Genomic DNA, 11,501 nt, shown 5'->3' with positions numbered 1-11,501 from the left:
TGCAGGCACTGAATAAATGCAGAACAATAAGACTTTTGGATCCACTCCCTCACAGATGAAAAGGGAGAACGTTTTCAGAGGTTTTATTGTGGTGCGTCTACTTTGTTTTCTGCTTTTATTTTTGCTCAGAAGGGCCTTGTTCAAAAAAAGGAGTATGACCATCAGCAGTTAGATCGTAACATTAATGCAGGGGCGTTAAGAGAATCAAAACATGTGAACTGTAACAGTGCCCTTTTGCCTTACTGTAGTCTCATAACTGGTAGAGTGAGAGCTCTAGGGGTCTGGTCCAGTTCCCACTTAAGTAAATATATCTTCAGTTTAACCTGTGACCAAATCAAAGCTTTCACCAGTGATTTATAGGTTAACAGCATGTCTGCACATTTTGCATGTGGCATGTCTACCACGTGCAGCAAAGACACCAGCTAGAGTCCTGGAAGCCCCCTGGGTATGCTAGCACCGTGAGTCACCTGCCCTCTCAGCAAGACTAGTTTAGCTTGGGTACAGCCTTTAACCAAAGCATGAGTGAAATCAGTCGCTGACTTCTAGTGAAGGCCGGCCACTGTGTGCCACAAAACACAGGGATGTTTTTGCACTAGTAATAAAGAAAGTAAAGCAGGTCCTGGTCTTTGGCTTTGCAGGAGAGACTATAGATCCGGATCCTGATTTTGGATCATCATTTTTATTGCATGGGTAAGGTGCAACACCTCAGTCTAGGGAGTGAGGATGGCAGCCTCAGGACAGCCGCCTCTAGAGCACGAAAACCACTGAGGGCCTGCTTGACCTCCTGGCCTGCTGACGGAAGGGTCCAGGCCCACTCCGTGGACCAGGAGCTCAGCTCTCCCCGTCCTGCCCACACTTGCTGTGTGCAGACGATGGCAGACAAGCTCTTGAGTAGGCAAGTAAGTATCTGTGGCCCCAGTTTTTGGTAAATAAACACACCTAATATTCAGCTCTGAATACATGCATGGCACGTGTCAGGGACTAGAAACTTGTCTCAAGATTGTGGGCAGACAAGTTTCTCTAACAAAGCCCGATCACTGCAGCAGCTGAGTGGGACAGTTTAATCACCAAGGTTGACCCAGCAGGAATGTGCACCCCATTATCTCAGAGTACTCGTCCCCCGCACATACGCGCGGAGTCAAGGCCGACTGGCAACATATGGGGGGGGCTCGGACCCTCTAGAACGTTCAAGCACCCTTTAGTGACGGTACTGGGCCTGTGCCCCACCGCCGAGTGGGAGGCAGGGGTACGCAGGACAGTTATTGACTATGCAGTAGGATAAGCCTATAAAGGGAGAAGCTAGAGGAGGTGCGTGTTCTGCAACATCCCCTCCGCCACTGGCTTCAAAGGTGAATCGGATGCCTGGGCTCCCCCTGCCCGGACCGGACAGACTGCCGCAGATCTGTAGTGATTGCTACTGCAACAGCCCCACTCTCCCTCTCCCTCTTGTTCCCTTTTTCACCGCTTTTTTTTTCCTCTCCTTCTTCGCTTTTCTCTCCTGTATCTATTTATTTCTGGCCAAATAAAGTGACTTGGCACCTGATGACATTATCATCAGTCTTAATTCTATTTCCAAGAATGCAAAAGGAACCTAGTCACGATAAAAACTTTGAGTTAATCAGAAGTTAAGCCCAGCCACCCCCAACCTCCCAGAATTAGCTGAGGTCAGTTGGAAAGCAAGGGGGGGTTTAGCCTCTGCCAACATGTTCAACCCAACAATGGATCGTGACAGCACGTCAGGGAGAAAGAACCCAAATGCTGTCTGTACCAAGTGTTTCCTACACAGGCTTCCTACGCACACAGCTCGAAACTTGCCTTTAGAGACACTGACACGCTGAACTCAGCGGTGGGGCTATCTCAAGGGCTATCTGCAGAACATTATTTGGCATTTTTGAAATATTCACATTCTGTCAAACTCACTCATGCCTAACAAAAGGTTCTGCCCTAAGCTCTAACACTGAGACCTTGGTTGTTGTAGTGTAACGCCCTGCAAAGTTGGGCCACGCTCCAGATGCAGCCACCATCCTTGGGGTGCAGGGGGAGAGTGCCTTTTTTGACATAGATCGAAGATTGTCTTTTTACCACTCTCCGTGCAAGTTCCAAGACAAGGAGATTCACATGTCTGGTGCACAAACATTGCTTAAACTGATTATTTGCCTAACTTTTATTTGTGGGTACGATGCATCTGTACATGCAGCACCTTTCACAGCTGCTTTTCAAATAGCTTTATTCAGCTATACATACCTTTGTGCAACCGTCTAAAAAGTGATTAGTGGGTGCATTTACAAGTAGTTTTGTCCAACAGTTACTGAAGATTGCTCACCTGTGCAGCTCTTTTAGAGAGTATAGTGCAAGCAGTTCAGTGCCACATTTTCCTCAGCAGTCACGGAAGCCAAGGACTAGAGGGAGGTGTATGTGCTTCCAGCCCCATGCAAGCACACGTGTGATTACCTGGTAACAGCTGTTGCCTTTATAAATTCTCACAAGGAGTGTCCCCTGTGATTTCCTAAGTCTGAAGAAGTCCACTGTTTCATCTCAGAGGACAACTGAGCAGTAGTGAGGTGTAGGAGCCCTGCAAGTGTTCTTACGGTGCAAATACACCAGAGCAACAGGTATGAAACTCAGGGTTGTCTTACCCAGTGATGGCTGCTAGGCTCACTGGCCTCCTGAGGAGCACTACACCACTGCGCTGAAGAGATGGCTGGGCTCAGAAGGCGGGCAAGCTGGATGCTAGTGTGCCCTGTTTCTGCTACACCATTCTGAGAAGAAAGGTCAATCCACTGCTTATTGCAGCGTTTCTTTTTGCCACAACTGCCCTCTCGCCAGCCTGTTTTTTAAGAATCCCTTTTGCCAAGCAGGAGCAACAGCCATCAGCCATGGGAAGGGAACAGTGAATTTTCTTTCCTTCCAACTTACATGTCATATACTGTACAACTTTGCAGTTGGTCAAAGGGACACTTCTGCCTCAGACTGCAGCAGCACAACTGGGTGACCATGTCTTACTCAGACCCACAGCAGCTCTTTCCTCAGGAGGAGAGGCTGCACTCTGCAACCACAACTGGCACACCGCACTGCCCACACCAACCCCGACTCTGGGAAGCCCTGGTACAACTGGGAATGTCAGGGTTCGCAGCTTCAAGTTCTGATGGGAAAAAGAACGATACTGTAACCCATGGAGTTTTAAAATACAGGAAATGATCTAAGAAGATGCTTTTCAGATATACTTATCCATATAATAGAAAGGGAAACGTCTGTTGCAAACTGCCTGTTGCAAAATGTCCACGCTAAAAGCTATACTGCTTTGAGCTTTACTCCAATAGCTGATTAAAACTCAGTAATTAATCCTTGATTTCTTCCACATCCACTCCTCTTCCCCATTTAAATGTGTACTCTGATAATTAAAAACTGAATATACATGCCCTATCTTAGTCAACTTAACATGCTTTTGTATCCAGAGCAGAACCAGGAAACCTAAAGTAAGAGCACCAACTGTTCTATTTTTTAGCATTGTTTTATTAAAAATAATTAAGATCTATAAATATAAATATAAAATTTATCCATGCAATTGAATTCCTGTATTTGTTTTCTGCTGTAAGAAAAGAATGTTCCAAATTCATAGTTTCAGCTGCTGGCCCTAAGCACCAGTCCTGAGCTCGTCTGCTATCTGGTGCTCCTTCTGTCTTCTCTCCAAGGCAATGTACTGACCATCAGGACACTCTTCTTCAAAGGACAAGTTAATTCTTTAGAAGCTTTAGCTTTGCTACTGTGTAGCTTCCCCTTGAGGACTGTTGCGTACTGCTGTGTAACAGAAGATGAAGTTTTTGGAAAGCACATTTAAGATCTCTGGGACTCTGAAGTACCCTATTTGTCCGAGGCACAAGCAGCCCGATGTGGCAGGTGCCTGCCCGCAGAGCGCAGCGGAGCACTGCGCAGGGGCCCTGACCCTGCACGGCACCTGCCCGTGCTACCCAAACTGTGCCAAGGCACCCGTTTGGAATGAAGTGCCACGTGCGAGACGGGCCTGGGGTGCGCTTCTGCAGCGACATCGTGCTTCCATGTTCATCTTGAGTGAGGCGATCAGATGCAAGTGAGAGAGCGCCTACCCCCCACTGGCTGCGTAGGCCAAATTACTAGTGCCTGGAGAGATACTGCAGGAACTACATTTCGGGTTGGTTTTGTAACTTTTTGTGGTATGTATCAGTTTTTCTAAGGCTGCAGTTTTTCAGGCTGCAGTCTTCATTTAAAAATAAAGGAATCTGCCACTAAGCAGGCATTTGTAATACAAAGCAAAGTTTACTCCCAGCCCACCAAAGGATAGAAACACCCAAGATTTTGGAGCGCTTTCCTTGGTAAAAGTAAAGAAAATAAAAGCAAGCTGCTCACTTGCTTTCCAACTCTTTTCAGGTATATTTCACCATAGGTATCAGAGGAAGGGCATGATTCCATTTCTATTAGTGAAGAAATAAAGAATCGGGTTAGTGCACGTACATATTTAGCTGAGAAGCAGCAATTGCACCCCCAAACTCTAGCAGCTGTAGGGTTTACCTGGTAACTTCACCACAAGGCTGCTCAACCTTCCACATACAGTGCAAGAAATTATTATTTCTAAAAGCAGAAGACAAAACCAAACCAGAACACAACAAAAGACTTTAGAAAATACCCACAGAGCCTTTCAGAGAGGTGTAGAAATAGTCTTATTAAGACCAGCATGATTGTGTCCATCTCTGATAAGTAAAAGCAGCGCTCTTAGGGTAACAATACTGACCGCCAAAATCCAGCAGTCACAGACCCCCATGATAAAATGCACATACACTGTTTGGTTACTGCAACCAGATCCCTGTTGCAGGAAGCCAATTTCCTCCTTCAGAGAGCTGGCAGTGAGAGGGAATGCTGTGTATCAGCGGAAAGATATAAAAATTTAAAAAATACCCACTTTCTGTATTTCTGTTGTTCCCAGCTTTTCAGCAAGCTAGGGGCGCCTGGGAGGCTAACTGGAAAAACGAAGGGGGACAAAAAAACATAATTTAGCAGCAGCAGTCTGCTTGATTTTCCAGAACCAGCAATCGATTCTGCGCAGTCACTTCTCTGGAGTGAAGCAATGCAGCTGACTGCGCTCTAGAACCAAGAGGCCTTCAAAAAGTAACAACTTTAGGTACTTTTGCTTTTGGTTTTTGCAGCTTTGGTGTTTCTGTAATTTCTTCATAATCTGCACTCATTCCAGTGGCCCATCGCCCGACTGTAACCTGGTCTGTAGAGTGAGAGACAAGAGATGATGGAAAGGCTGAGCACTACCATTATATCAAACTTTCACATTTGAGGAAGATTTGGCCTGCAAAGGCCTGTCATTGTTTCAACAAAGACCCATCTATTTAGTTCTAGCTCTGAAGCCAACTCTTTTTACATGAGGTCCTTGGTTTGTTGGTTTTTTGTTTGTTTTAAATTGTCTTTTGCAAACTCCCCTTCTTTCCCCACGCAGGTTGTCAAGGTTCAGGAATCATTACTACATGTTTTTTCCTATTTGACTGTCCAAAGAAACGTTCAAGGAGTACACAGACAATGCATTAGCTCTCATGTAAGTTCAAATAACTCTTACGATGAGGACTTCAGAGTATGTCAAGCACCTCTGGGTATCAAGTAAAGACCCTCTCTATTATAGAGATCAAAAAACTAAGCCTGAGGAGGCACAACAGAGCAAAATCTACATTACTCAACTCACATACGTGCATATAATCATCATCATTACACTTTTGCTGCTTAAATGGTATTTAGACCAATTCATACCACCTTCCCAGAGAATACTGTTAACCAATGGATATTTCTTTTCTGAATGACTATCTAATTTTGAAAGCAACAAATCAGATCATACCAAAAGTATCACATGAATCCAATCATTATTTGGATTAACTTCTGTGTATTAAAGCAGGCCTAAACTTCTTTGCCAGCTATCTTCCTGTAGTCTAAAAGTACTTCACAAACTGATTTCAAAGAATATTACAATTCTTACCAATGGTGTCACAGTTCCAATGAATTCACTATTTTTAAACCAGCAGCACTAGTTTTGAAGCATTAGCATAAAGACTAAGATGCCCATTGGGAAATTAACCAGCAGAGTCAAGTCTTCATTATGGACATAAAACTTCTCAAAAAATGGTAGGAAAAAAACATTCCAGTTCTGCTTCACACATGCTTTAGAGCCCTGCTGCCAGAGTGCAGGAAGGCTTGCACAGGACTGCGCTAACATCTGAGGACTGCCACCTCCTGGTTACAGTTGGCCCAGCTTTGAGCAATGCCATTCCCTACAAATGTTTCTTTTCTCCTACTGCTTCTGTGCAGGTTTTTGACTTACAAAAAGCATTAACCACACAAAGGTCATTTGCAGTAAATGTGGCACGCAGAAATCCAACCAGGGCTACGTGACAGGCTGTCAATTCAGCAGTGACCTGAGCAGACACTGCCCAACAATCTGCCACGGCTGATGAGTTTGGGGAAATTTTTGAACGGTCTTTTCAGGTCAGAAACTTCTGTCAGACCAGTTAAGATGCAATCTCACTGGTTCTAAACTAGCAAAGCAGCATTCATCTAGAAGGTCACATATGGTCTTGGATGCAACAGTATCATGTATAGAGATCAGATCAGTGGCCTCTATTGCCGACATAAATAATTTCTTACATAAATTCCACAAAAGTTTATGGCTTACCATTAACCCAGGAGTTCTATAAGCCATACAAACAAGGCAGAAAAATGAGCAAATGTTTCACCACTTCAGTAACAGCCTCATTTCTTCAAACCCTTGTTTGATGCTTTTGCCTTTCTTAGCACAAATCTTTTGTATATAATGCCATTCTTCCACCCACATGAAAGACTGAAGAACACATAAGCAGCTCATTAGCTGGTGAATCTAGCTGGGCAGATCTCCCGCCTCCTCCTCCTCTCCCATCTTGAATGACTTGCACACTTGCCTGCACATGCAGCTTTTACAAGCTGCCAGCACCACCACCCTGCAACTGATGTTATATTCAGTTCCACCGCTTCACACTCAAATCACCAAAAGAAGAAACCAGTTTTGATCTACAGCTTCTAAAGTTGTAAACAGCAGCATAAATATTGGCTAACAAATACACGTTAGCTCATCATATTATCTTCAGGAATCGACAAGCTAGATTTTTTTTTTAAAATGGAAAGTTCAAGTTTTGCATCGCAATTTACTCCCTCCTCCACATACCCCTTAATATAAGCACTCATTCCCAAAGGAAGGTCACCTTTGCTATTTGCTAGCTCTCTTCTCAAACTCTTTTACCTGGCCAAAGCCAGGCAAAGCAGTAAATAAACATTACTCAGCTGTGCACTCAAACTCCTCTCTGTATCCTCCCCTGCATCTCACCCGCATTCTGTTTTTCCGGACAGTCTTTTCTGAAGTGCTCCACAGAGCCACAAAGTCTGCAGCCACCACCTGTTCAGAAAGAAAGTTGTTACTCACCTGGGGGAAAAAAACCAACACCAAACACAGAACAAACGCCTACACTGTTTTGTGCTTGTATGCATATTGAAAAATCTTGTTCCTAGTTTTCTGTAGTGACAACCTGTAGAAAAGATAGGGAAATGTCCCTTTGGAGAGGTCTGCGCTCCTAGGCACAGTAACATAACACTGGCTGCGTATCTGCTCCACTGTGTTACAAGCCTGCAAACACAGCTTCCTGCGACTCTGACAGACAGAGCTGCTTCTGTAAAGCATCGCATACTAAGAATTCCATTTACCACTGTGCTGGTTTTGGCTGAGAAAGGGTTAATCCTCTTCACTGTAGTGCCTGTAGTAGTCAGGGACCTTTCCAGCTTCTGGAACATTTCTGATTTGTTTGAAGCTCTCTTTTTGAGAAACAAGCTGAATTCTACTGAAATTCAATTATTCAAAGGAAATTCTGAAATTAATGGGAGATCCCAAGAGACAGGCAATCCAACTACAGGTACTGAGATATGAAATACAAATTCTACTAATAATCCAAACACTGAAAGTAGAAATGCAGTGCCTCTGAAGTGATTTTTCTTCCAATTTAACTGTTACAGAACCACATTGTACCGGAAGATAGAATGTTGGTTGTCAGCGCCAACAGAGAAACTAGGCAGAGCAGTATCTGAGTGAAACCTTCAAACTTAGGTCACATTTCTCATTAAAGTAACTTAAAATGAAGATGTCCTCTTTCTAATGAGAGCTGTAGTTTTGCGTGAACACCTCCCAAAGCCTTAAGCTATAGTACAAGAGTATGTTTTTACCACATACATTGGTAAATGTACGTTTAAACACACACTGACTAAATACATACAGCCTGTTAGGATCTTGTGTATTAGTGCACCTCTTGAAATGGCAAGCACAAGCAAGTTCTTATACATTGTATCTCACCTCATTAACACTAAGCTTACAATTAAAGCAGAAATCCCTAGGTAATCAATATTAACACTGAATTTCCCTGCATTCCCCAGAATTAATCTGCTTTAACCAAGAGTAAAAGATATTCAGAAATTCCTTTTAGTCGGATCCTCAATCACTTAGAGTGTTACTATGTTCTGTGTCAGGCAGGTATGAAAAATATGTTTTGGTTTCAGTAAATCACCACACTCACCTTCAGCATACAATCCTTTGGGATTATCTGGACATGACCTTGACAGATGCCCCATCTCACCACAGATGAAACATTTTGCATACGGAAACGCCCCTGCAAAATCCCATATAGTTGATGTTCCACATTAAAAAACTTTGTAAAGTCACAGACAACTGTGAATACACTCTAATGACAGTATTTTACTACACTATTATACTACAAACACTATACTGTCTCTTATGCTGTTACGTTCATTGTTATAATATTGTAGTTTTTTAAACATATTAACCTATCTCATCAGATCACTTAAGTTACTAAATCACAAAGCTTGTATTTCAGTAGTCAGAAAACTCAAGACCAAAGCACCTCAATAAATACAAATTTCTGAGACATACCAACAGCTGGATCTACTTTTGCCTTGCATTTGCTGATGTCATGTTCCGTGGATCCGCACCGGTAACAGATTCCTGTGCCCATATCTTGACTTTCAAGTACTGCAGGGCAATCAGCGACACCATGGCCAGGTTCTCTACAGTGGAAACATACCTTTGAAAATAAAAATTAAGTTATATGCATTTCCATAGACAGTTCACATAACAAAACAAAGCACTTTTCTGTTCCTTCAGAATAATTTCTGAACCAATCACAGATTCTGTGAATGGCACTCAAAGACCTGAAAATCCCAGTCTAACAAGGCCTTCTGGCTTTTTAGAAGGCAAACATATTGAGGGATTTTCTCCTCAGGGAGAAACAGCTAGACAAAAGAGGCATTGTACCCTGTCACAAAATAACTGTCAGTGGTCTATGCCATTAAAGCACAGTCTTATGGGTAGTCTTCTCCTTCTACCAACACACCATACAGGCCACTCACTGACAACCAAGCGCCCTGGATGAACGATGATAGTTTATTTTGACTACAGTGCAGTTCTCCAAGCTCGTCAAATACTGCTGCAGTCATGCTTAAGTAAATACTAACAATGTTGCAACTGTCCTATAATTTACTCATGAAGCACTTCGATATCTCAGATTAATTAGTAGTAACTGTCCTCTGTATGTTCCCAGGTTACATTCAACATAAATTTATGCTGAATACATAAGTTTGTGCTGAGATAACTGCTTTTAGAAAGTTTCATTAGAGCCTGCTGGAGCTCTCACTGCAGTTCTCAGGTAGCAGACGCTGCAGACGGAGGCCCCAAAACATCGCACTGATGAAATACATCTGGAGACACACTGAACTAGTTCCACCCAGGAGACAAGAGGGACTGGGAGTTTATCAAAGGGTAGAAAGAACAGCGTTCTGCCGGAAAAGCCGGGCTGAAGGCTAAGACCTAGGCTGAAATTAGTTGTTTGTTTCAAAGTTGAGATACTCCAGTTCGCTTCATTACCCTGAAGTGGCCCTGGGCAGAGGCTATGGTTGTGGTGGAACCACCTCGCTCCCGGCTGAGCCACCTCCCAGCGGGGCCGGTGGGGAATGAGGAACCTGCCTGATCCACGCGTTTTTAGGAAATGTTGTTTTAGGTCGTTTCCTTCCTTAAAAAAAAAAACAAACAGGAATTTTTAGGAAAAACTTTCTGAAGTTTTGCCACCTGTGAGCGACCAGCAAATCTGGGCAGAGCTCACTATCTGGGTAACGCTCACCATGGCGTTTTTCTTCATCTCCTGCCTCTTCAGCCGCCGGTCCTCCCGCCGCCTCTCCTTCCTCAGGGCTGCCGCCATCTCCTCCCGCGGCGCCGCGCCGCCCGCCTCGCCGCGCTCCGAGCTCTCCCTCAGGTGCGCCGCGAACCCGTTAACGTCCTCGCTCAGGTACTCCTTCTTCTTCTTGTTCTTCTTCTTCCTCTTCTCCGGCTCCTTCTTCACGGAGAGAGGGCCCGTGCGGCCCTCCCGCACCTCGGGGCCGGCCGCCATCTCCGCCCAGGGGGTGGCATCCAGCGCCCTGCCGCTGGCGGCGACGCTCCGCCGAGCCCACCGGGTCATGGCGACCCGGCCCGCTCCCTGTCCGGCTCCTCAACGGGAGGATTGCGCTCCCGGCTCCCCTCACCCGCGGGCCAGCCCCGAGAAGCGCCCCAGAGTCCGCCGCCGCAGTAGAGACGGCGTCCCAGAGCGGTCCTCCCCGCTCCACCGGCGGCCACGGGCCCTTCGCTCCGCGCCGGGACGGCCGCGCGGCGTGGCGTCACTTCCTGCCGCCCCGTCTCCGCTACCTGCCGCCATTTTGAGGAAGGGCGGCGGGGCCGCGCTCAGTCAGCCCCTCTCCGGAGCCAGGTGGATGTACCGCCGCCGCCGCTGAAGGACCGGTCCTGGGGGAGGCCCGCAAACACCTCCTGGTGAAGAACGGTCCACATGGCGGCTCTCTGCCGTGCCCGCAGCGGGCCGGTGGGGTTGTGATGTTCCCCTCCTTTATAGCCGCGCCGCCGAAATGCGGTGTTGCCATGGCATTCTCACCTTCTGGTTAACAGGAACGCGTGTGCTGCTATTCCTTGAGTGATGATCGACTTAAAGGTGTCCGCTCACTGCAGTGGGTTGGAATAGGTGGCCTCTAAAGGTCCCTTCCAACCCAAAGCATTCTGTGATTCTGTGGATGCTGTATGGTCTCACAGAGGCGGATGTGTCACCGAAATCGGGAATGAACCTCGTAACACCAACGTAGTGTTAAAAGGCAGGCATTCTTTATTTACGGTGCCGGATGCACGGGGGATCTCTCCCCCTAACGTGCACACCGTCAGATCACTTTGTGCCAGTTAAGTACATGCTTCATATACATATTCATTAGCTGTCTGATAAAAGATATACATATTCAGGCATTGATAGCGCATGCGTGTTGGTGTCTCTGGGTGGTCGCCCGGGGGCTCTGGATGAAGGACATACTCTTCCTCCCTGTGCCCGCTAGTTAACCCTTGTGTTTGTGCAAAC

General features: G+C 45.7%; 1 protein-coding gene across 1 annotated transcript; it reads right to left on the bottom strand.

Annotated features, from left to right (window-relative positions):
* Window positions 1–3,492: 3,492 nt before the first annotated feature.
* Window positions 3,493–11,288, bottom strand: ZCCHC9 (zinc finger CCHC-type containing 9). Its single transcript, XM_009506303.2, has 5 exons — window positions 10,233–11,288; window positions 8,990–9,140; window positions 8,616–8,708; window positions 7,382–7,450; window positions 3,493–5,248 (listed from the first exon to the last, which is right to left on the bottom strand). Exons 1-5 carry the CDS (start codon window positions 10,566–10,568, stop codon window positions 5,133–5,135), a joined length of 765 nt encoding a protein of 254 aa, XP_009504598.2. The 5' UTR covers window positions 10,569–11,288; the 3' UTR covers window positions 3,493–5,132.
* Window positions 11,289–11,501: the final 213 nt, after the last annotated feature.

Source organism: Phalacrocorax carbo, chromosome Z, assembly GCF_963921805.1.
Source record: "Phalacrocorax carbo chromosome Z, bPhaCar2.1, whole genome shotgun sequence".
In the NCBI taxonomy this organism is placed as follows: domain Eukaryota; kingdom Metazoa; phylum Chordata; class Aves; order Suliformes; family Phalacrocoracidae; genus Phalacrocorax; species Phalacrocorax carbo.
This window is presented reverse-complemented; position numbering and strand designations above follow the sequence as displayed.